Consider the following 25,702-nt stretch of genomic DNA (forward strand, 5'->3'; position numbering starts at 1 on the left):
GTTTGCTTTTCAGCTTCTGTAGTGGAAAGTGGTCTCCTCTCATGCAAGGGGGATGCATTCCTCTAACACAGGAAGGTGTCTTCAGAGGATGGGCGGCCAAAAAGAATGATCACAGTCCTTTCCTAGTATAGCCTGAGATGCTGAAATTTTGACTGCAACACAAACAGAAGGTTCTGCGGAAACTCCCCAGGCAGAGACTTCCTCCACACAGGAGGTTCCCCAGATCTCCTTGTGGTTGTTCTGCAAAGTATGAAGTATAACAAACAGTTGATCTTATACACTACTCTAATGCTGTGTTTGTAATTTCCTTATGTCCTTTGGAAGTTCTCATGATGTTTTAATAGAGAGAGACACAGGAGGGCACTCTAACCAACCAGCAATAACATTTAAATGGTTTCAAAGCCTTGGCAGTTAAAAAAATGCATGTTGATTTTATCGAATCTGTTTTTTTTTTTTTTTTCTGTCTCTCTCTCAGGTAGAATAACCAACTTTGCCAGAATATCTAGCTCCCCTGGGGGGTCTCACTTGTGACAAAGGCCCCCAAGACACACCCTTCACACTGTTCAGTTAAGGTTCTAGGGACTATGGCTTTGAGCAACTCAGCAGAAAAAGGGATTTTTGGCTTACAGGTTACTGAAGAGACTGAGACGTGGTTCCCAAGGGCTCATATTTAGAGGTCAACTGGCTAAATCAAACCGAGAGCGGAAGAGAGAGACCTGGTTATCCAGACTTTCCTCAAATCCCCAGCCTGTCCCCATGATTCAGTTTTCCCGTCTGTAAAATGGAGATAACACCTGGTTTATGTCTGGATAGTTTGCCAATGGAGAAAAAGAGCAGGAAGGGGATGGAAGCAACATATTTGGGGGTACCCTTTACCATCCCACAAAGTGCATTCAGTTTTATGCTAAAAAAATAAAGCCAGCCTGCCTCTCCTTAATGAATTACAGCACGCCAGAGGGACAAAACGTGCTCCGCTGGCAGCTGGAGTAACAAAAGTAACGCATATCAGTCGGAACAGGACCTGTTCCTCCAGATTGGTTTCCCCACCCAGATCTCCCAGGCTGGGGCCCCGACACCGGGGAGGAAGGGGCGTGGGGCTTCTCGGGCGGTTTTCCTCCCCAGGCAGGAGCGGGACGGGTTCCCGGCGGCGGGGTTACTCGCGGTCAAAGGTGCAGCGTGGCAGAGCCAGCTCTGGCTGGCTGGAACGAGGCGGGATGGCGGTGCTCAGCCCACCCGCTCCGCGTCCCCAGGAGCTGTTGAGGAGCATCCGCCCCTCGGTTATCCCGGCCGCCCCCTGGCGGGTGCCCGGGGCTCGGCTCCGGCTTCCCTGCGCCAGACGCGGATTCTGGGCCAAGGTCCCCAGCGCTCGCGGCCCTGGGTCCCGGGGTCCCGCGGGTGGAGCTGGAGCCGGCACCCGAGGGAGGAGCAGGGACGCGGATCAATACAGGGAAAGAGAGGAGGGAAAAAATGTTGCGGGAGAGGAAGAAGCTGCTTAATTCCACGCAACAGGTAGTTGCGCGCGTCGGCCGAGACTCGGCGCCGGTCACGCGTCTGAGACCCTCAAGCTCGGCTCACTGTTCCCTTTGGGGAGTGTCGCCTGGTATTGCTCTAGTCCTCCACTCCCAAGGTAAGAGAGCGCCTACCACGTGGCGGGCGCCGCACTAAGCGCTGTACGACCTTATCGCCTAATTTCCCCCACGTCCCTAAGCGGTAGGACTGTTATCACCCGCGTACTGAGAACGAGGGAACGGCCTTGGAGAAGCTGGGTGGCTTGCCAGGAGTTTTGCAGCCAGTGCCGGAGCGAGGACTCCGAGAAGGGTCTGTGCGATTCTGAAACCCGGGCCACAGCCCACAGCCGCTCAGCTCTACAGGGTTATAGTCCGGTCGCGTGGTCTGCACCTGTCACGAGCCTCGCTGGGCGGGAGGAGAGGGAGAAGAGAAGAACCAAAAGGGTGACCAGGTGCCTCTCCCCCATCCACACCCTCGGCCCGGGGAGAGGAGAGATCATTTTGGGCGCGGGGCTGGCTTTGCGCCTTGGAGAGGATAACCTTTCTTCTCCAGGCATCCAGTCTCCAGCTGGCGCAGGATTTCGGGGTAAGGTCCCCGCTTTGGGGCAGCAGGGGCAAGCGGAGACTCTGGGGTCCGGGAACCTGCACTAGGAGGAAGTAGGGCAGCGGGAGCGTGGCCGCCGGCCGAGCAGGCGCAGGAAGCAGCGAGGCTGCGCGTGGCGAGCGTCCACGCGGTGGGTGTGCGGCGCTTTCATTCAAACTTTCGGGAGTCTCGGTTTGGGCGTCAGCGAAGGTGTGACCAATCAGATTCCAGAGATGGGAATAAATTATGCAAATAACCATCTGGCGATGGGTCAGATGACTCCGATACTTTAAAAAACTACCTCTCCGGTGTGACAGTGTCTAGCCCTGGCTTCCCGGGCAGGCGGCACGGGTGAGGGTAGATCTGGTTCTGGTTCAAGCCACTTCACACTCTTCCCCAGCATCCCGCGGCTCAGTTTAGCCGAGTTTTCCTTTTCCGTCATCTCCGCCTTCAACTGTCTAAGCCCAACACTCTGGTTCAGAGAAGGCTGCCTACTTCTCATCTTACCAGCTTGGACTGCTGGAAATCCCTAGAGGGTTTTTTTGTTTTTTTTTTAAAGTCCTGTTTCGCGGGAGGGGGTGTGGCGGAGAAGGATGAGAAACTCCATTCTTCTGCTCTGCCTCTGGAGCGTCTATTGTTGCTTTGCCGCGGGAGGCCCCGCACCCCTTGGTCCAGAGGGCGGGCTGGAAGGTAACGTGCACTTTTTTTATTTACCCCTTCCCACTTCTTTTCTGTGCCGGGCCCCCTCTGTCTTGTCGACTCTTACTTCCGTCCATCCTCCTTTCTGCGAGATCCTCCTTCCTTTCCCGCTGCGCTGTCCATTTTCTGCTCCTAATCAGCCTTGCAGTTCACTTGTTCTTCGGCGCTTCTGACCAGGGCATCCCTAGCGAGGCATCCAAGAGGCCGTAGGCTGGCGGGTGTGCTCGCCCGCGCTCGCTCTCGCTCCACCCCTTTCCATTATGTGGTTCCCTTAATCTGGGCTGTCCAGTCAGCCGAGTTGGCTGCCGGCCGCTCTTCAACCTTATCCTCGTCTTTGGAGCTGGAGGTTTTTGAGGCGAGAATGTTGTTAGAAAGAGCTCTGTCGCTTGGTGCCCCTGCTTTTAAATTTGGGGTAGGCGTTTTGAAAGTTAAGGTGGCAGGGTAGCTGGCTCTGGTTTGATTATGCTTGTAGGGACCATTTAGTGAGTAACTTGTGCCCAGAAGCTGCTGGGCTTATTCCTGCAGGTTGCCAGTCTCCTCCCCAACACTTTTTTTTTTTAAGATTGGCACCTGAGCTAACAACCGTTGCCAATCTTCTTTTCCTTTTTCTTCTTCTCCCCAAAGCCTCCCAATACGTAGTTGTATATCCCGGTTTTAGGTCCACCTAGCTGTGGCATTTGGGACGCTGCCTCAGCATGGCTTGATGAGCAGTGCCATGTCTGCGCCCAGGATCCAAACTCGTGAAACTCTGGGCCGGCGAAGCGGAGTGCGCAAACTTAACCGCTTGGCCATGGGGCTGGCCCTTCCAACAATTTTTCTAACTGCCCGCTTTCCTCTTTCTACTTTTCTTCATCTTTCTCCTGCTAGCTCCTAGCTTTTCCTTCTTCTAAGTTCTGTAGGGCAATTTCTTCCATTGGAAGAAGCCTGCCCCTAGAGGGTGAGGGTAGTGTTACTCAGTGGGAGAACCAAGTCAGTTAAGCAGGGGAGAGCATGGAGCCCCTAAAGCATACCCCATTATTTCATCTTCTACTATTCTGCTGAGGTTGGGCCGAATAATGTTGATCCAGGTTCAGCTTGTGTGCATTTGGAGGGTTCATTTGAATGAATGGAAAGCCTCGCTTTACTCAGCATGTTGCCAAGTCGAGTGCTAACGGAAGAGTGACCTGGAGTAGGCTGCATCTCTGGTTCCTCTGCTGTAAAATGCTAACGTTCCTTCTGACTTCTATGTTCTGTGATTCTGAGTATTTGTGGGCCATTTCATTCATTTAGAAAATATTTATTGTGTGTCTGCTTAGTGCCAGTCACTCTTCTAGGAGTAGGGGAATATAGCAGTGAACGAGCGGATGAAAACCCCTGCCTTCATGGAGCTTACATTTCAGGGGTGGGAAGACAGACAGTAAACTAGTTAAAATACGGAAACGGTGTTCCGTGTTATGGAGAAAAATAAAACACAGGAGGAAGGTCCGGATTGCTGGTGGGAGAAGGTGGTACAGGTTTCATCTGTGGTTGGGTTTCCCTCACTGAGAAATTGACCATTGAGTGAGGTGAGAGGTGAGAGCCATGAGGATATCTGGGTGAAGAACAATCCTAAAGTCCCAGAGGTTGAAGTGACCCAGGCTGGAAGCAATGGGACTGAAGCTAGAGAGCTCTGGGGTCAGAGGAGGCCAGATGCTAAGGTGAAACTTTTATGTCCATACGTGGGTTTATCCACAAACCTGTCCCAGAAAGCCAGCAGACTCCTTTTCCTTCTCTCCTAGACTTCCCCATCTGGTCTCTGCGTGTAGCTATCCGGGTGGACATTGAAGAGTTGTCAAACTAGTTATGTCCATGGTTCAAATTTCTGCCAGGTGGGGCTTTTGTTCTTGCTTTAATGACCGAGTGCTGCTTGTGTGTATTTGGCTGCATTTTTGGAACCCTATCCTTTTTACACCTGGTGCGTTCTCTTCCTCCCCTTGCCCCCTTCACCACCACCGTCTCCACTGCTTTGGTCTCTCTTTCAATGATTACATTTGCTTCTTAACTCTGGGAGAAATTAAGCTCCTGGGATGGTCATTTGCTATCTTTTCCCTTGATTTCTGGGTGATAGGAGAGTTTGATCTTCTAATTTCCTGGCTCGTTATCAGAGGATGGTTTCCGGGCTGGTTGGAAGCGTGCAGGATGAGGTTCATTTACAGCCGTCCGAAATAGTGTGGTGATGACAGAGCCTCGTGTTAAAAGGCCGTAGGGACCATCAGTGACCTCGGCTGTGTTTTGGGAGCAGGGCCATCCCCTAGACGGCACTGTGTGTGAACAGCGGAGTTAGAAGGAGCGGTTTTACTGCTCTTAGGAGTTTCTTCATGGCTTCAGTTATTTATTTAACAAACTAGAAGGATGCCTGGCACATGTCTGGCACTCTGAGGAGAACTGAGGATGCCTGAGGCCTTTGGAGTAAGTGCTGGAATCAAGATGGGAATTCTAGGGGAAGCCCATTGTATAATAGGTCGAACTTCTCGCCTCCAATTCCAAAATCCAAAATCTTTCAAAATCAGAAAATTTGTTTGGTAACTTGTTTGGCAGTAAGACCTGGCCTTACCTGACTTGAACTCATTTGGCAGGAAAAACTGAACTGAATGATCAGGAGGCTATTTATAATCTTTACTTTTGCCCTGGAGAGTGAGTAGTCATGGGTTTCCCTGCAGAAACATTAGTGTGTTTGACAAATGAGGAGCTCCAAACCCCGCTGGGTATATGGTATGCACCATAATGCATATACATGGTATATGTACCATGATGCCTTTCTAAAATCTGAAAATTTCTGAATTCTGAAACTCACCTGGTCCCAAGCATTTCAGGAAAAGAACTGGGGACCTATACTCTAAACGTATTAACTTGAGGAAAAGAAAGAGAACTCATTTTGATAGGGAAGAAGAAAGAAAAGCAAACAAGACCTATTTATTTCAAAGTCACAGTGATTGATACTAGTGACTAATTAATACTCTTAAATAGATGAGATGAAACTTTTATAATATCTTTGCAGCTCCTCTAGGGGGTGAGGAGGAAACATTCAGCAGATGTGAAAACTGAAACCCAGAAAGGTTAAGTAATTTGCTCAAGGTTGAACTAGAACTAGACCCAAGGTCTCTCACCGCTCAAGCCGCTAGATGCACCCACGCCCTGTTCTGTCTCCCCAGATGAACCCCACAAATCCAGGGATGTACAGCCTGCTGCCAAACCATCTGTGAAGTTTAGCCTTGTCATCTCTGAGGACCAAAAGCACAAAGGATGCGACCTTTCTCTTGGCCGTGACCAGCCCCTGGAAGACTGTGGCTTCAATATGACAGCCAAAACCTTTTTCATCATTCATGGCTGGACGGTGAGCCTGGGGGAGGGAGCCCTATAGCTTTACACAAGATTTGGTTGCCTTTGTTTTGGTCAATTAAAAAGAATACCGGTGCTTCCAGGTTCCACTCTCTCTCCCCTTCTTTTCTTGAGGGCTGCTTGTATTTCAGATGGCTGTGAAGAATGTCACGGGCCCTTGGCTGAGGGGGCAACCTGGCCTCCAGCAGAGTGGTATTTAATGCTGGCACGCAGCGGGCTTTCAGAAAGTGGCTCTCCTGAGGGCAGCAGCCTTGCTCCACTGGCTCTTAAGGACCCCTCTAATTACACTTAATTACATTGGTCAACCTCTGCCTCACGGGGGGCCATCTCTCCGTAAGAGCTGAGCTGAACTGAAGCAACTTGACTGGCTCCGAGAGTCTATGAGGAGCCAGCTGGCCTGGATTGCTGGCATGGTGCCCTCCTGTTTGCATAGAGATGGCTCCGGTTAAAGGCATTGGGGCTCTTTGTATGCCCTAGCTGAACAATTCATGGTGAAAGGCCCATGACAAACTTCAACAAAAAGGGCTTTAACGCTGGCTTCTGAAGCTTTTGACCAGCAAGGGAATTATTCATTCATATAATGACAGTCTGTAGGAAAATGGCACTATTAAGCGAACAGGTTTCTGCCTGGACTAATTGGGAGGGGACATTCCTCCTCTTAATGATGAGAAATTCATATCCGTTACATGCTTTCTGGGTCTTTAGGTCTGTCACCAACTGTTGGGGTCAGGCCCGGGGGGACAAAGGGGTGGGTAGGCGCTTACCTACCTAATGTGATTGAAGAGATGGTTAAGGGCCTGTCCGTCTATCCTCATCTCACAGCCTACAATTAGAATCATGCATTTGAACCTTTTGGAGGCCCCCTGTCAAAATGCAAATACAGACTGCCTGCAACTCACAAATGGGTTGCATTCCAGAAAGTTCTTTTGTAATCTATTTGGAACTTGGAGCAGCAGTTTCCCATAGAAGCAAGATTGTAAATGGTGTTTGGGTTCCCAGGCCAGGCACAGAAAATCTATTTATCTAATGATGTGCTTGTGGATAGGCTTACAACTGGACCTAGTCACTGCTTCTACTTGGTTTCTGTGGGAAAATGTGTTCTGAGTTCTAATTTGGGATTCCAGGAACAGATCTTCCCTACTCTGGGGTCAAAATGGATGGCAGAGATGGGTTGTGGGAAGGGGTCATTTGTTAACTCTGCGTTTGCCTGGGAGACAGCAACTCCCTGCATCTCCAAGAGAGGAGCTGATTCTCCAGGGCAACCCTCCCCAGCTACCTTTGAATGATGGACCAGGCCACTACTTGCCTGACTGTGACAGAGACTCAGGCTAACCTCAGGCCAGTATTGCCACCAATGCTTATCTCATAGTGTCCCTATCAGACAGGGGGGCAGCAGCAGAGGACACCAGCTATGAAAGTTTTGATGGGAAAAACTGGAGATGTAAAGAGCAATGGAAGACAAACACCTGGGCAGCAATCCTGCCTGTGGCTGGCCCTGCTCACATGCAGATGTGTGCTCCCTGAGCAGCCAGTGTGAATCGGCTGGGGAGAGGGTCATGGAGCTGAATTCCATATTCATGAAAAGAATTCTGAAGGCTGGAAGAAGAATTTTTAAAAAATGGCCTGTTTTCTCTGCAGATGAGCGGCCTGTTTGAACGCTGGCTGTACAAACTCGTGTCAGCCCTACAGACAAGAGAGAAAGAAGCCAATGTAGTGGTGGTTGACTGGCTCCCCCTGGCTCACCAGCTTTACCGAGACGCTGTCAATAATACAAGGGTGGTGGGACATGATGTCGCAAGGATGCTGGACTGGTTGCAGGTAATGAGATGAAAGGGAGTCATCTCCTCTCATGAGCAGGATCTCGAACCTGAAGCTTCTTGAGAAATACAGGTCAGACTGTTACAGAGAACGTCAGGAGTCTGTGAATATCTTTGGGATTCAATTTTTTACTGAATCAAGTGTTACTTGAAATTCTTGAAAGTTGGGACTTTTAGAAAGCTTTTCAATTATTGATCTGTCTCTGGATTTTTCCTGTTACTTTATTTGCAGGAAGAAAATTTGCCTTATGGGTCATTACTTGCTAATGCCCTTTGGTTGGGAGTGGTCAGGAGCCAGGACCAGCTTGTAATCTGAAATCCCTATGGAAGTCTGCTCTTGCTTCTGAGAGGTGGCTGTCCTGAGGGTGGGGAGGGGGTTGATTCAAACGAATGCAGCCTACTGCTTTGCATAAAATATTAAGTGTGGAAAACAGATCTGGACGTCTAAAATTTACTTTTCATAGGTCAATGATTTGCCTGAGATCAGAGGACTTAACCTGAGGCAGGGGTACACTGGCAAAGTGACCCAATCATCTGGGCAATTCTGGGCAATTCCAGCCTGACCTTCTAGAAGCAAAAGCCCATGGAATCTGATGGATTCTGGCAGAATTCAGGATTCTGGAGCGGTCCCTCAATCCTTTGCCTAGATTGTTTTGTAAAGCTCGGTTCCTGAGCCGTGGTGTCAAATTTCCACCTCCTCACCCCTTGCTAGCTAATGCCCTGTCAGGATAGGATGCTTTAGCTCTGGGGTCCTGGGCAGGCTTGTGGGGAGGAGTGGGCAGCTCCTGGGCCTAAGAGGGCAGGCAAGGAGCATGCTGCTGTGGGCTGTGGCTGGCACTTAGTGTCCAGTGAGTCTGTGGCTTTGACCTCCACCCTGCCACCCCTGCCCCACTTAGATACTGCCAGAAAGAACTGAAGCATGTAGGGGAAGGGTCAGGTACGCAGCTTATAATCACAGCCTCCACTCTGTCCCCAGCACTCGGCATTTGAAGTGCCACCCACTCTTTTGACCTCCCTTTACCTGGCTATGTTCCATTGCCAGCAATGCCAGCCATGCCCTGGAAGGCCTCTGCCCCCAGCGCCTGTGTCTCCTCCTCGTTGTGGTGGAATGGCTGAATTGTTGGTGATCCTGGGGGCTCGGGACCACACTCTTGACTCACGCTCTTTTGTGACTTCCTGCAGGGGAAAGATGGTTTTTCTCTCCGGAACGTTCACTTGATCGGCTACAGCCTTGGAGCTCATGTGGCTGGGTACGCTGGCAACTTCGTGAAAGGCACGGTGGGCAGAATCACGGGTAAGCGTGGCTGTCTCCACTGACAGCTGGGCCCTGGGCTCTCTCGGGGGAGGTCACTTGGCTTTTCTGAGCCAGCGTGAGTGAGCCATAGAGGGTTAGCTTTGGAAGAAACCTGGAGAATATCCAGAGCTTTTCAAATGTTCTTTTTAGTCACAAAACTTTATTCAAAAAACTTTTATATAAAGTTTTGAATAAAACATAAAGTTTTGATATAGAACTTCTGAATAAAGTTTTTATTCAAAAAACTTGTTTAGGACCCCAATATATGAAATAGAAGGGGTGTTCTGGTCAAAGCTGGGTGTAGGTGGGTAGTGTCAGCCTCGCTCTTTGGTCCTTCCTTTTCTCCGGGGGAATCTCAGGGTCCCAGAGCACCACGGAACACAGTTTGAAAACCACTGGTCTAATCCAACAGGTGAGGAAATACCCAGGGTTTTGTTAGTACTGTGGAGTCAATTCTGACTCCTAGCAACCCTGTGGACAGCAGAGAGGAACCTGCCCTCTTTTTGCGCCATCCTTTCACCTTCCAGCGCTGCATCACACAATGCTCTGCTGCTATTCAGAGAGTTTTCATGGCCAATTTTTTCAGAAGTGGGTGACCAGGTCCTTCTTCCTAGTGTGTCTTAGTCTGTAAGTTCCACTGAAACCCATCCACCATGGGGGACCCTGCTGGTATTTGAAATCCCTGTGGCGTAGCTTTCAGCATCACAGCAACAAGCAGCCGCCACTGTAGGACAACCAATAGATGGGTGGTGTGGTTTCCTGACCGGGAAATGAACCTGGGCCACGGTGGTGAGTGAGTGGCTGCAACACCCCCGGGGGCAAACAGCTAACAACTAAGGGGCAGTACTGGGGTGGAGCCATGGCCTACAAACCTCTGAGGCTCACTTCCAGTCTCTACCTGTGATACTCCAGGACCTCAAGGGAAAAGAAGGAGTGCGATCCAGTTTAAATTCTGCCTCTGCCACACACACACACACACACACACACACACTCCTTTAGAACCAACTGTTTGATTCAGCGTAGCTTGAGAGCTTTACTTTTGGTTACCAGGCTGTGGGGCCTGAGCTGTTAAGTGGGCAGTGATTATGTGGCCACACATGACTGCTTCTTAACCCATTGCCGGTACAAAGCTGTTCAGCCTTAAGCCGCTCTGGGTTCTATTGTCTTAGCACCTCCTCCCAGCCCTCAGTGAGAGGCAAGATGTTTCAGAGCCAGGCCAGCTGTGTTCAAACCGCAGCGCACACAAGGCCCCTGCCAGAGCACCAGGGCCCAGGCTGTCATTGGCAACAAGGACAAGCTGCAGATCCTTCCTTTCCCTATTTCTAAATCTGAAATGAGGTGGGGCTAGTGAGGAGCGTTCCAGTTCTTTCCCCTTGCCTGTTGGAGTGGGAGCTGCTGAGATGCAGGCTTTGCTGGCGGAATGCTAATCAGTGCTCCATGCTGTCTGCGTGGAGCCTGGGGGCCCGCATGTCCTGAGCACAGCCCCTTCTCTCTGGCCTTTCACGGTGGAGCGGGGGCCTGGGGTGAACTTGACAGGAAGGAGTGGCCTCTGTCCAGTTGCCAAGCAGCACCTCGGAGGGTATTTGGCTGCTCTGATGCATGCTGTTGTGCATGTCTGATGGGGGAGGCTTGTGCCCTCTCCTCTCCCCTCAGACTTCCCAGGGGCTTGGTGGTCCTGACTGGTAAGAGGAACAGAGACTGCAGCTTGTGTGGGGTCCTGAGGTCGGTGATGCTGCTGTGCAGAGGCCAGCAGGGGGTCCTTAGCCTGGGACCTGCAGCAGATACCTGAATCCCTGTCTTACTTGGATCAGAGAGCTGTGGACTGGGGTTTGCTAGGATTTACCTTCTTATTTTTTTGAGGGAATTCTGCAATGTACTAGCAGAGAGGTCCTGTATTCCTAGTTGAAGCTGTGTCTAGTTATAAAAAAAATAAGCAAGCAGATTCATTCATTCAAGAAGTATGAATTAAATGTCCCTTCTGCAGCCTCTGGGCTAGATGCCACCTAGTGTCAAGTACCTAATGTGTGATAGGTACTCTTGGCTGTCTCTAAGCCACATAGCAGCTGGGGTCTGTTTGGCTTCATTTTACAGATGGGGAAATTAGGACTCAGTGCTTAAATAATGGGCCCAATATCTTGTGCCCTAAGTAGCAGAGCCAGGATTCAGATTCCAGAACCTGCACCTAGCCACTGCAGCATGCTGCCTCTCCTCAGGCAGAGTAGGCTCTGCCCTGCGAGGCCAGATTGCAGAGGCTTTCCTGTGTGTTTATGTGTGTGCACAGGTGTGCGTGCGTGTGTGTATTCCATTTGTTGAACACAACACCTTTGGAGGAGTCTAATTGCATGGAAGAAGGGGTGGTTTTCCATCTTCTCTTTTTTTTTGGAGGGGATAAGTTCTCCCTCCCATTCCTAGTTAGAAAAAGAAAATTGTGCAACTTTTCCCCAGAGTCTGTGGGCCCTGGCTATGCCTCGGGCCGGGTCAGGCTGGGTGGGTGAAGGCTCAGCCTGCCTGTCAGCCGGCCTGTCGAGCAGCTCCATCAGCCGCCTGCGTTCCTCCAGCACGGCCTGGTTTCCATGGCACTGACCGTCTGGTGGAGACCTTTGTTCACACCGAGCCAAGAGCTCCTCTCTTGTATTGGTTGCAAAGCAGAATGTTCTTCTTTTTTTTCCCTCCAGGGGACATAGTGAGAGGCAGGGAGAGGCTGCCTGTGTCAGTACTGGGGTCCTTGCAGCCTCTAAAAAGAGTCATTGTGGGCTATTCTGGGAGGACACTGCTTTTGTGCCATCTTTCTTTTGGGTCCTGGGCTGGGAATGAGCCCCCAAGCAGCTTGGGCTCCCTTTCTGCCTCCATCACACATACATTTTTCTAAACTTCTTTTGGAAACTATTTAGAGGCTCAATTTCTATCAGTTCTCATGAGTCGTGAGTTCCACAAGCTGCTGTCCACTCCAGACAATAGCTCCGGCTTTTGTTTATCCTAAAATCACCCCTCTCAAGCCTCACAATGTGCTCCGGGATGTGGGGAGCACAGTTCCATTACCCAGCTCCTCCTTTGACGACTCTGTTCTTGGTCATATCTCCTCCCTAGCGTGGTGTTCCTAGGTCAAGGTTTCTCAGCCTTGGCGCTATTCATATTTTGGGCCAGCTACTGCTTTGTGTGAGAGCTGACCTGAGCATTGTAAGATGTTTACCAGCATCCCTGGCCTCTACTCTCTGGATGCTGGTAGCTTCCACCTTCCATCCCCTGAGTTGTGTTGACTAAAATTGTCTCCAGACGTTGCCAAATGCCCGTAGGAGCAACATCAGTCTCAGCTGAGAACCACTGTTCTAGACTAAACAGATCCCCTCCTCTGCGGCACATATTTTCTTGGTAACTTTCTCCAGGTCTCCTCCCTGTGTCTATAGGGCAAAGGCCTCCTAGGTTGCGGTGAATTTGCTTCCTATAATTACTTTGGCTTGGCAATAGTAGTGAGATTTTACATCGACAAGCACTTCATCTCTTAATATCTCACATGAACCGCATGACTTAAGACATTGAAATTTCATTTTACAGATGATACTGAAACATGGAGAAATTTTTCAGAATCCGGTTCACAGACCACGTACTTTGAGGATCACCTGGGGAATAAATACATATTTTCAGGCTCCACACCAGACCTACCAATCAGAATCTCTAGGGTATCAGGGAATCTGCATTTTATGCTTTGCAATCTTTTTTCAAGGGTTTTGCATTCACATGGTTCCAAAATTAAAAGAAGGTGAAAGTCTCTCTTGTTGTTGCCACTATCTGCCTAGTGCCCTTCTCTGCCCTCTCTCCCGACACATACACACAGGTACCCTGGGGCTTGTGTCTCCTTGCAGAGTTTTTTTTTTTATAGCTGCACAATGGGATTTGAATTGTTAGCAAGCTCTCCAGTGATATTTGTGCTGTTTCAAATGTGAGAACCAGTGCTCTCTACAGCGCTGCCTGCCTGTTCAATACAGTAAGTTTGCAGGCAAAAAGGTTTTCTCCTTGTGGCTGCAGAATAGAGGAATCCTGGAGGCCTGGGATGTGGATTCTCAGAGTATCTGGGGTACCCCCCTCTCTTGCCATTCCATCCCTGGGCCTGATTCATAACTAAAGGAAGGGGAAGAGTAAGTCCAAATATAGATAGCTCAGTTTGGGGACACTGAGTCTTCCCTCCGGAAGATGTAGGTAGCTTAGTTATTCTGTAAACCTTCTGCTAACATTAAGGCTGTGGAAGGCTCTCAGTGGCAGAATAAATGGGGTGAATGGCTTAGTTTCAGTCAGCCCCCATTCTTTGTCGAACCGCTCCAGTGCCGACAGTCCATGGTTCCTCGCATCCACTTGTTACGTGAGCCTTGTGGCTAGTTGACTGAGTCAGCTGAGTTGTCAGGACAGCTGAAGCCTTCAGAAGAAAGTTCCTCTACAGCAGGCACCACGCTGTTCAGGATTCACAGTGCCGGGATGTCTTCATTCTGTACACGCCGACTTAACTTTAAATCAAGACTCGTTGACTTGGTGCACATGACGGTCCATCTTGGCTCCCCCTTCTGCTGTAGGTTTGGATCCTGCTGGGCCCATGTTTGAAGGGGTGGACATCCACAAGAGGCTGTCCCCTGATGATGCAGACTTTGTGGATGTCCTCCACACCTACACACGTTCCTTTGGTTTGAGCATCGGGATTCAGATGCCTGTGGGCCACATCGACATCTACCCCAACGGAGGTGACTTCCAGCCTGGCTGTGGGCTCAATGATCTCTTCGGCTCAATTGCGTATGGAAGTGAGTTCCTATATTCTGCTTCATGTGGAGGTTTGACTCAGTTATCACATCTCCTCAATCAGCCAGAGCTGATGTACTAGCAACATCCATTTTATCATTCCCACCTTAGTGCCGTTCATTCTACAAGCCTGTTAACAGCCTTCCTGCGGTCTCTGCTCTGCTTTCTCCTGCTTTGAGGTTACAGTTATTATGGATTACTTTCTTTTTATAACAAAAGGAATACATGTTTGTTGGGGAAAAAAATCAAGCAATATGAAATTGCATAAAGGAAAAAGTGAAAATCCCCCTCACCTCCCACTCCGCTCCTACTTCCACTCTTCAGAGGCAGCTGATGTGAACAATTTGCTTGTATCCTTCCAGTCTTTTTTCTTTGCAAATTTATTTGTGTGTGTGTGTGTATGTGTGTTATGTGTGTGAGTGATTATATTTTTCAAAATCACATTGTTCTGCAACTTTCCTTTTTCAGACGTAATACATATTATGGACATTCTTAAACATCAGAGCACATAGATCTATTTACCTTATTCCTTTTAAAGGCTGTATAATAGTCGTTAGTATGGATGCACTATGATTTTATTTTTTGTAACATTTTGAAGAAGTAAAACCAAGACGCTTTCTCCATTCACTTATGATTTCTCTTCTGAAATCTACTGAGTGCCTGAGCTTGTTCCCAGCAGACTTGGGCTGAACTGAATTTGCTGCTGAAAGTGATGTGTGGCCCCAGTGACCAGTCCCTTTCTGGGTTTTTCATTTGCTCATTGCCTTGCATCCTGGCAGCATTTCTAAGTCTTCGCCCGGTCAACTCTACTTTGAGGCTCTGCCCTTTGGATGTCCCACTCTGTCACCCACTCTTAAGACTGGTGCCCTCTCCCCACGCGATAATATCCAAATAGCCCCTTTAGGGCTCGGAGGTCCATGCAAGGGGAGGTCAGCCCTGCCTCGGGAGATCAGATGATGGTGTTTCTTAAGGCTGATGCTGTTAGTGAGGAAAGGATGGGGGTGGCTTTGCTAAATTTTTCTTACTGTCCAAGGATTTACTTGAACTATTGGCTTTAGCCTCTGGTTACAAGAAATAATGATGTACCACGGGCCAGAAAACCCAGACTATACTCCTAACTTCATAACCAACTGACTATGTGACCCTAAGCAAATTACTTCACCTCTATGGCTCTTTGGGCCATAATCTTTAACTGAAAGGATTGGACCTGAAAGGGGTTGCCAAGCATTTTCCTAAAGGAGCAGCTAGTAAATATTTTATGCTTTGCAGGTCCTATAGTCTCTGTTTCGACCCCTCTACTCTGCTGTTGTAACGTGGGAGCAGCCACAGACAATGGGTAAACAAATGAGCATGGCTGTGTGCCGATAAAACTTTATTTACCAAAACAGGGCTAGCCTGCAAGCCATCACTTGCTGAGCCCTGGACTAGGTGGGGTTTAGCATCTGACCCATTTCCAGCATTTTGTGACTGTACAACTCTCTTAGGAGTTAGTGACTCCTCCTGCACAACTGGTCTCCATCACACTATTCAGTGCTTGTTATATGTACTCTCTTGCTCTTCATTCTTTGTGTGTATTAGTGCTGTCTTCCCACCTGGAGAGAAAGCAGTTAGGCAGCAGGAAGGGCTGTCAATTCTTCTACATCCTGATGGGAGCCTAGCACATCACTGGGCGTGCATTAAGAACGACACACAGAAGAATGCTAACAGTAACAATAGAAGTCGTTTTTACTGATGAGGTGTACAGTACTTATTGAGCGAGTGGGCGAATCATCGAGCGGCACTTCGTCCTATGTGTTCTCTGTCTCTCTGTCCTCCAGCAATTGCAGAGGGGGTGCAATGTGAGCATGAGCGTGCAGTACACCTGTTTGTCGACTCCCTGGTGAATCAGGACAAGCCGAGCTTTGCCTTCCAGTGCACGGACTCAAACCGCTTCAAAAAGGGCATCTGTCTCAGCTGCCGGAAGAACCGTTGTAATAGCATTGGCTACAACGCCAAGAAAATGAGGAACAAGAGGAACAGCAAAATGTACCTGAAAACCCGGGCAGGCATGCCTTTCAGAGGTGAGCCTCAGTCCCAGCCCGCAGTGCCCTGGCGGAGGACTTTGTCTTTTCCTTCCTTCTAAATATCACCTTTACAACAGAGCACATCCCAGCCCGGGCTATGTGACCAGCATAGTTTAATCAAATCATTGCAAATCAGATCATGTTGTGCCTGCCCTGGGGAAGGTAATCTTTAAAAATAAATGGTGGAGGGCTGGCCCAATGGTGTAGTGGTTAAGTTCATGTGCTCTGCTTCTGCAGCTGAGGGTTTGTGGGTTTGGATCCCAGGCACAGGCCTACACTTGTAAAGCCATGCTGTGGCGGGAACCCACATACAAAATAGAGAAAGAGTGGCATGGATGTTAGCTCAGGGTCAATCTTCCTCACCAAAAAAATAAAAATAAAAAAGGTGGAGACTCCTTTGGTGATGTGAATCCTCACTCCGTGATCACAATATCAATATCTTAAATTTCTATCTTACATTTAATTTTTCAAAGCTGTTTCATGTTTGTCTTCTCATTTGATTATCATAATAATCTGAAGTAGGACCAACAGGGGTCAAAATGATATCTTGTATTTTTATGACGTGTTATAAACCATAAGGTTTTGCGAGTATTATTTCACATATGAGGAAGTTGAAGCTTGAAGAGGCTAATACCTTGGTCCTTAATTCAAGGTTACACAGCTAGAAAGTTGGCCAGAATCCCCAAAAAGTCCCCCAAACCCCAAGGTCAGAGCTCCTTCTTCTATACTGCAGTGCCCTCTTATGTCACTGGACAGAATGAGACCAGAGGGAGACTAGAGGCTGGGCTGGACCAAAAGGATGTCGGTCCCTAAAAACTCAGTGTGCTAGGTGACTCAGTTTGGGTCAGGGTGCCCTGAGATGACAAGCAAGGCTCACACATGTCTTTCCTGCTGTCTTTGCAGTTTACCATTATCAGATGAAAATCCATGTCTTCAGCTACAAGTACATGGGAGAAATTGAGCCCACCTTTTATGTCACCCTTTATGGCACCAACGCCGACTCCCAGAATCTGCCTTTGGAAATGTAAGTCACAAGTTTCCCTTGCTGGGTTCAGGACAGAGAACAAGTTGGTTTGAGAGTGGGAGAGAGTGCGGGAATGTGTGAACAAGTACAGAAGAGAGTCTTCTGAGTGTCTCGGGGAGGAGCTGGATGGTTCCACTGGACTCTGCCGTCCTGTCTCCCACTGTACACTCTCCTTTAAGCCCTTGACTCAGAACATTTCTGGGAGGGAAGCTCCAGGGATGAATCAGCAATGCGAGAAGCTGCTGGATCAGCTGGGCAGAAACTGCTATTTCATTTCAGGCAACGCCTGACACCTGAGGCTTTAGGAACTTCCTAAACGTCATCCCTGGACCGTTTCTAATGATCTGTGGGAGGGACACAGCAATCTGTATGTATTTGTTGAGCCCTCACAGAGTACAAAGCACCGTGCTGAGTAATGTTGGGATTTCAAAGCAATGTCATCAAAGTATCACTCTCAGGGCTCAGGGTCTAGTTGGGAGACCAGATTTGTACACACATGCACAAAAGTGGGGCAAGGCAGGCTCCTCCAAAAGGTCAAATGAGAGGGACAGGCAGGAGGAGGCTAGGAGTCTGAGGGAGACAGATGCCTGAGGGCTGAGAGGAAGAGGACACTGTTGGGTGGGGATGCGACTTCTTTGGGCTTTCTCATTTCTGTTCTTTCTTGGTCCTGTCCCTCCAGGAAGTAGCATAAATGGGTAGATGCTCTGGAAGGGTTAGGATAAGAAGTCAGGGTGCTGTGAGCAGAGTTGTCGTTCTGTCCGTGTGGAACACAGCTGAGCTTCTGTCCTGGTTCTGCAGGGGGGCCATGGAGGGTGTGGAAGAGGGACCTCTTGCTTGTTTCACTCCAGTCACTGTGGGGCAGGTGCTGCCACAGTGTCACCCCACATGGTACAGAAGTTTTCCAGGTGGCAGGGGAGTGAGACCGGCTTTTCTCTCCTCTTGTAGAGTGGAGCAGATCGGGCTGAATGCCACCAACTCCTTCCTGGTCTACACCGAGGAGGACTTGGGAGACCTCTTGAAGATTAAACTCACCTGGAAGGGGACACCTCAGTCCTGGTACAGCCTGTGGAGGGAGCTTCGCAGCTACCTGTCTCAACCCCGCAAATCCGAGCGGGAGCTGAATATCAGGCGCATCCGGGTCAAGTCTGGGGAAACCCAGCAGAAGTAAGTGCCTCATGACCCTTTTTGGCTCCATGTCAGTGGTGAGCCAAAGGTGCGTGCCTCTGTGGCGTCCTTCCCTTTGCTAAATGTGCACCTTCAGTCCTTCCATATGCAGAGCAGCGGGCAAAACCTCAAACACTGGTGCAAGGAAAAGTGCGCTCCAGAGCAGGGGTCTGTCAGCTGTTGCGCACCTTGTGCCCAGATCACAGGCCCTCAGCTGAGAGGGGTGGGCAACCGGGCGCTGGAATCCAGCCCTTGTTCTGTTTGCCAAGCCCTGTGTTGGCTGGAGGAAGAGGGGCTTCCCTGGACCAGGGCTCTGGAGGAGCACAGCCTTGCTAATTTATTCGCTCTGAGGTCCAAGCAACCGAAAGTCTTTCTCCTGAGCAGAGCAAACCAGAGTATCAAGTCTCAGGAGCCCCCACAGATAAGGTCTGTGGGAGGACCTGGGTTCCCTAGCATCCTGGTTTCAGAGCGTTATATCTCTCCTTTGGAGGCTCTGAGTCAAGGACATGTGCTGGAATCCTAAGGTCAAGGAAGAGAAGCCTCTCTGCCATGCCTCTACACCACGGCAGGTTCCCCATGTCTTTTAGCCCCACGCCTAGCATGAAAAATCCAGACCATTTATATATCAGCCCCTAAAACTGTGCCTTGACTCTCTGAGCCCACTTCTTTCTAAGTAGAAGCCAGGGAAGCCTGGGAGACCTGTGTCAACAGAGGAGGGTTTCCTTGACCACGTCCTCCAGCAGGCCTCTGGGAGGGCACTGCCAGCCTCGGGATGGGAAGAAGCAGCCTCCACCCTCTTTGTACCTCATCTGGCATTTTCTCCATCACAACTCTTCACGTGTCCTGTTTCCATCCATCACCTATGGCACAGCTTGGCCTCGAGGGGAGTGGAGGCTCAGGTCCCTTGTCTGAGTGATTCTGGTCTAGAAACCTGTGAACTGGGGAGTACCAGCTGGGGAACCGTTAGCACCAAGACTGTGACCTAGATAATTATGTCTTTTTCCTTCTCTTGGCGCTTGTAAGTGCAGCCTGTACCTGTGGGTGGGGTAGCAGAAAGATGGTCCCTTTTATAACATATTTCAAATATAATAAACCACTGAAACTTAACAAAGGTAAAGAGTTTTCCATATGGGTTTCAGATACAGGATTTTACAAAGTAAAACATGACAGATAGAATTGAAGCCCCTTTGTGCCTTTCTCCTGTCCTGTTCTTCCCCTTTCAAACCAAATGTACTCATCTTCCAACACTAACTAGTGGTAGTGTGTTTTCCGCCTTCGTGATCTTAGACCTTTAGTCCTTCTGTTTGTATATGTATAAACAGCATATAGAATTGTTTTCGATTCTTCTGAAGTTTACGTGAACGACCATATCCCTTAACACATTGCTTTTTTCATTCAACTTCGTTTATGAAATTTACCCAATACATATAGATCTAAGCTATTCACCTTTAACTCCTTTATGTAAACTGTTATTGTACAAAGAATAGCTTCACCATTGTTCTGTGAATATTGAAGTTGTTGCTTCCTTTTTGCAGTCACAAATTGTGCTGGGATGAATATCCTTGTACATTTTCCTCGTGCACGTGTGTGAGGGCTTCTTTGGGGCAGGTATACTAAAAAGTTGAGTCACCGGGTTATGGCATATGTATCCTCCAACTTGATTAGGTATTACTACATCCTTCTCCAGAGTGGTTGGACCAGTTTTCAATCTTAGCCTCAGAATAAGAGGTCTCCTTTCCCCTCCTCCTCATCTACATTTGTTGAAACATTCTCGCCATTCTGTTGGGTGAGAATTGACTACTACCACCTGTTGTTTTAATTTGCATTTCCTGATTGTGAGTGTGGTGGGTAAACTTTTTATATGCTTATGGGCTGTTTGGGCTTCCTGGTAAAGATTCTTAAAGCTGTTCTGAATGTGTCTTTTGTCCTTTGGGTCAGCATCAAGGTCAGGTGTCCCATCCATCTCTTGGTCATGGAGTCATGCTAACCATAACCAAGGCTGGGGTAGCCCACATGGTTTGGCTGTAAGTTATAGTTAATGGTTATGAGACCCCTGATTCTTTCTGTGGTCTTGGTTGTCCATTTGCTGAATCTTTGATTTTGACTTGAAGATGAATTCCAATTACCCTTGTTCATGGATATTTATGAACACTGTACTTGAGGTACCTTGAGTTTCTCCATTCGAGGAGTTTATAGTCCACCATAGATGTAGAAATCCATGAGCAATTCAAGGCAGTGTATAATGTGTTAAACCAAGACAAAACATTCATTATTAACTCCATGCCATAATAAGTAATAGCAACAAAAGCAACATTATAAGGATGTGCTTTTCTGTTAAATTGAGAGGTCAAGGGTTTGGGCAGTCAGGGGGGCTTCAGAGAGGCTGTGCCTCTGGGATAGACAGAGCAAAGAAGGTGGAAGAGGTATGGTGAAAGGCTGCGTGAGCCAGATTATGGAAGATGTCCAAGTGAGACGTGGCTTAGAGTGCTTGCAGTAGCGATGGGAGTTCTGAAGGTTTTTGCGTCAGGCTGTGGCATGATGGCAACTTCTCTTTTCTCCTTGCTCCCTCCACCTTGGATGCAGAAAGCACCCTCTGGCTGATGCACAGCCATTACCTCCCCATGGAATTTTGGCTACATTGGTGGTTTCTTTTTCCTCCTAGATTGACTTTTTGTGCAGAAGACCTTGAGAACACCAGCATATCCCCTGGCCAGGAGCTCTGGTTTCACAAGTGTCGGGATGGCTGGAGAATGAAAAATGAAACCAGGTAAGCGGGACTCCTCATCTGTTCATGCAGTACACGTTGCGGGTCACCTAGCGTGTGCTGGATGTGGGTCTGGGCACTTGGGACATAGCAGTGAACAAAACAGATGAAAACCCCTTTCTTTATGAAGCTGACCTTCTGCTGGAAGGAGATAGAGAATCGGTGGAATGCGTAGGATGTCAGAGGTTGTTAATGTCCCTTGGCCTCTTGTTCTGCCTCACTTCATAGTTGTCACAGCCCATGGTCCTGCTGGAATGAGATCTTTCAGGGACTAAGTCTCTGGGGTGGGTGCTCTTGCACCTGTCTTAGATTGAACTCCTTAGTGACCATGGCTGTGAGAATATGCCAGGGTTCCTAGCTTCCTTCTGGGCACCAGGTTGAGTGGAGTGGGACATAAAGGAGACGCACAAGGTATACTCCCATTTTTAGGTATTCTGGAACCCAGGTTGTATGAGTTGATATTAGTGGGCAATTCTCCGTTTTTTGAGAAGCAGAACTGCTCATGTATGTGGCACTGAATCTGACAAAGGGGTCATCATGCTTCAGTATCCCATTGCCCCAAGCTGGAGTCTCATTATTTCAGAATTGAGGAAGGCTGGTCTCATGGTGTGAGGTGGTGGGTGCATCCAAAAGGGAAATCCATCACACACCCTCTGAGCCTAAACACCTGCGGAGGAGGAGGCGCCCCCCTCTTGGCCCAACCACGCTACTGGATAATGATGCTGCTGCCATACACCGAACACATAGCATGTGCCCACCTGCATTTGGTGCCTTCCATACATTATCTCATTTACTTTTATCATCAACCCCATGATGCTGGTGTTCTTAACCTGTGTACAGGTGGGGAACCTGAGGTTTGGGGAGGTGAAGTCACTCTGTCCAGGTCCCCCAGCATGTGATGACCAAATAAGGATTTGCAGCAAGTTGGTTTACTCTAAAGCTTGTGCTGTTTCTTGAGCGTGTAGGTTCCAGTTTCTCAGATGAATACCTCACCTCCATCTGGGTATCAATTATGAAGCAGCTGTGCTCATGTGGGGTCCCCTGTGATTAACCGTCTGCCAACCCTGAGGGCCGGGCTCCGTCCCAGCTGCTCTGTCTCCTGTTCAGAAGCATCAGCATGACCACAAGTTCAGTGATCACAAGACTGTGGGATTCTGAAAACTGCCCATCTAATTAAGTGACTCTGTCTAGTGTAGGCTCGTATGATTTTCTGCTATAATAGTAATTTTAATTCTTTATGTTTGTATTCAAATGTATACCTTTCCAAGTACTTCCACATATATTAACTTCATTGATCCTCAGAACAGCCGTGTAGATTGGACACGCCAAGGAAGGATTACCATTCTTATTGCTGTTCTTAGGATAAAATATCCTAAAAGACAAGTTGTTCTTTTCTGCTCCAGAACTTCCCAACAGTTGAGAATGATGCAGCTCGCCTCCTACCACCTCTTTGAGAAAACAACTCATCCTTTCCTTTACTCTCAAAGGAGCAGAAGACAGTAGGAGCCTGAGTAACAAATTAACAAAGGAAGTCATGACCTCTCTAGACATATGTTACACCTTCAGTATTCTCTCTCCTGACACGGATACTGTTCACCTACTCACGGATAAGCAAACTGAGGTTCCAGGAGGATCAGTAGCGCATTAGTGTAGCTGAGACCAGAATCAAGATGTCTGACTCTGTCTTGTCCCTTTGCTGCCGTACTACAGTCTTTCTTGTCTTTCTAGATCAAGGCAAAGAGGACTCACTAGTAGTTCTCCGTGCGGTTGTGTGTGTGCGTGTGCTTATGTGCGTGTGTGTGCTGCGAGTGAGTGTTGTGCTAAACATGTGAATGCCAGCGCTGAGGTGTATGGAACTAGGAAGCCAGAGAGGGCTCCAGCATGGTGTTTCTCAAAGTGAATCTGTGGCTTGTTGGAGGAGGGGGAGAAAGAAGCCCTCAGGACCTTTTCTATTTGTTCTGAAAGGGAAGCAAGTAAAAGAGTTTGACGGGTACATAAGAAAGCTTGGTTTTGAGGTGAGCAGAGCGCATCCTCAGTCAGGCTTGCATGATCGCTAAGCCAGCTAACCAACGCCACTCTCAACGGTTCCTTTCAGCCCAACTGTGGAGCTTCCCTGAAGGTGCCAGCCAGGCCCCCTGCCCCCGCCTTCCAAGCACACGGAGGAAAGTTACTGCTGAGGACCCACCTGACGGAAGGACCCCTCTCAGCCTTGGTCCTGGGGCACCCGGAAGAGCCTGCTTGCTGGGCCCAGGACCTTGCCTCCTACGATGGCTGGGACTTCTTCCCGGAGAGGACCATGCACTGCTACCCCTGCTGTTCCTGCTGCTGCTCTAGAATAGCTCTCACTCCAGATCTGTGTGCAGACAGCCGGATGCCCAGGCCCCTTGTGCACACCAGGCTGGTTTCTAAGTGACTGGATGAGCCTGTGTTTTTCCTGACAAGGAACTCTCACTCTGAAGTGGCTGTGTGGAAACCTGTCAGCTGCTTGACCTGACTTGAGCCGTAGTGCGAGGTCTTTCTGCTGGGAGCTGACTCATGTCAGGATGGCAGACCTATGACCCTGTTCACCCAGAGAGGGGAGAATAGATCTGGGCTGGTGCTGATGCCCTTGCTTTTTGGGTTCGATGCGCTACGTTGATCAATACTGGGTACATTTTAGACATTCCGACCTGCTCCCCAACTCACTCCCTAGAGCATGCATCATTGGCTTTCTTATTTTTCCATTGCTCATTTTTTGATTGAACAAATGTTTATTAAGCACTTAAACTGAACTAGTGAGTGGCAGTAGACAAATTAGTAAACCTCTCCAAACTGTCTCCTCATTTGGAACCTAATGGCCGTGGGATATCTAGCCCCCCTTCCAGTTTAGATAGTTCATGAATATATATGTGACGAAAGGCACGACGGCCGTTGAGAGCGCTACAGGACGTAAGAGTTGGGGACCCTGAGGCTTTAAGTGATTTCTACCTATTTCTTCTTAGTTAACATGGGTGTTCCCCCTAAGAGTGACAGGTTTGATCACTAGCAGAGTAGTGAGCAGCGTATCACACGTGCTGGGGATGGAAAGGTGGCCAATTGCCGAATGATTGCTTGGGAGAAAAATCTCTTCTGTTTAGGAAGATGGAAGGTATTACATATGTTATACATATCTGTTTATGCAGAAATCAGCGTCTGTCAAACAGAGCTGGAGCTAAGATTTAAAACAGTGCTTTTTCCTCCTTGGAATCTCTTGTTCTAATACCAGTGCCTTTGCTAGGTTAAACCTCTTGGAAAAGCCTCCAATTTGAGATCTTGATTTGAATTAATAGACATGAAATCTGAGAAATCCTTTTGCATGTGTATCACCTAATTAGAGACTCTCAACAGGACGTGAGCTGGGCAGCTATTATTATCTCTATTTTACAAAACCAAGACTAGTGAGGTTCAGCCACATGCCTACAATTATATACAAGTCGGTAGCGGAGCCAGGCTGAGGACCCAGATTTCTTGGAAGCACAGTTCGTGGTATGTTCAACTCTGCAACTTCATCAAGACCTCTACAGCCGTTTTCCATCAATATGCCCCAGATGTGACAAACAAGGAATTGTTTTCAGAGCCATCCATAAAACCATAAACCCTTTTATTATAGGACAATGACTATGCCAAGGGGTTGGGCTTTTTATGGATGAGATTATCTGGAAGGAGGTATGATGTCAGGTGGGGGGAAGAGCGATTTTCTTTGTACTTAAATTTTTAAAGGACATTGTTTTAATCTGTATTGTGCCAAAGTTGTATCATTATTTAATGCCAAACTTCAGAAGACATAACCAGTCAAGTCTTAATTCAAGGTATTTTCTCCATCCACTTGTGGCTTCTTCTCTTGCTTCTGTGACTGCTTTCTAGTCAAAGTGAAGCTTGTATTATTGGCTGTGCATTCTGGTTACTTCTGACTTCTGTTTTTAGTCATGGAAGCCTTGGGAATCCAATCCTTGGTGGGTCCTGTATTTATACATTTGGTCTTAGACCTTATTTGTATATGATGATGCTTTTTTAAAAAAAATGTTAAGAATACTATTTATTTTTCAAGTGTATATAATGTATAAAAACAAATATACAGTTAGTTTTTAAGACTAACCAATTTGAAGATTAACATTTTTTTAGCGGTTTGTGTGTCTTTTCAGAATTAAAGTTACGTTAACATATTATATTAATTACATAGGAACACGGTTACAGTCTAATGCAATTTTTTTCTGAATATATGTCCACACATATGAATATTCTTTCTTTTGTAGACTGACTTTATACTCCATATGCTATTTTATAACCTGACTTTTTCATGTAACATCTTTCTATGTCAATAACCATAAGTCCACATAATATTTTAAATAGGTTCATAAATTCTATCATATGAGTGTGCCATGATTTACATAACTAGCCCCCAAACAAATTGGGTTCGTTTTAAAATTTTATTAATTTTTTTATTGAGGTTGTAATAGTTTGTAACATTGTGAAATTTCACTTGTACGTTATTTTTTGTCAGTTACCATATAAATGCGTCCCTTCACCCCTTGTGCTCACCACCCAACCCCCTTTCCCCTGGTAACCACTAAACTGTTCTCAAGATTAACATTTTTTAATAGTAAAATAATAAAAAAAATTTACAAAGTT

At 48.0% G+C, this 25,702-nt stretch overlaps 1 protein-coding gene across 3 annotated transcripts; it reads left to right on the forward strand.

Annotated features, from left to right (window-relative positions):
* The first annotated feature begins 1,093 nt into the window (after positions 1-1,093).
* LIPG (lipase G, endothelial type) lies at positions 1,094-25,702 on the forward strand. Of its 3 annotated transcripts, none has more exons than XM_023647796.2 (10): positions 1,094-1,627; positions 5,961-6,142; positions 7,786-7,965; positions 9,147-9,258; positions 13,821-14,042; positions 15,858-16,100; positions 17,007-17,127; positions 18,073-18,291; positions 20,954-21,058; positions 23,151-25,702. In XM_023647796.2, exons 1-10 carry the CDS (start codon positions 1,468-1,470, stop codon positions 23,170-23,172), a joined length of 1,566 nt encoding a protein of 521 aa, XP_023503564.2. In that variant the 5' UTR covers positions 1,094-1,467; the 3' UTR covers positions 23,173-25,702. The 3 variants fall into 3 exon arrangements, with proteins under 3 accessions (XP_023503564.2, XP_001499209.2, XP_023503565.1); XM_001499159.5 differs by lacking the exon at positions 1,094-1,627 and adding an exon at positions 2,378-2,781; XM_023647797.2 differs by lacking the exon at positions 1,094-1,627 and adding an exon at positions 2,408-5,217.

The sequence above is a fragment of the Equus caballus genome, chromosome 8 (assembly GCF_041296265.1).
Source record: "Equus caballus isolate H_3958 breed thoroughbred chromosome 8, TB-T2T, whole genome shotgun sequence".
Classification (NCBI taxonomy): Eukaryota; Metazoa; Chordata; class Mammalia; order Perissodactyla; family Equidae; genus Equus; species Equus caballus.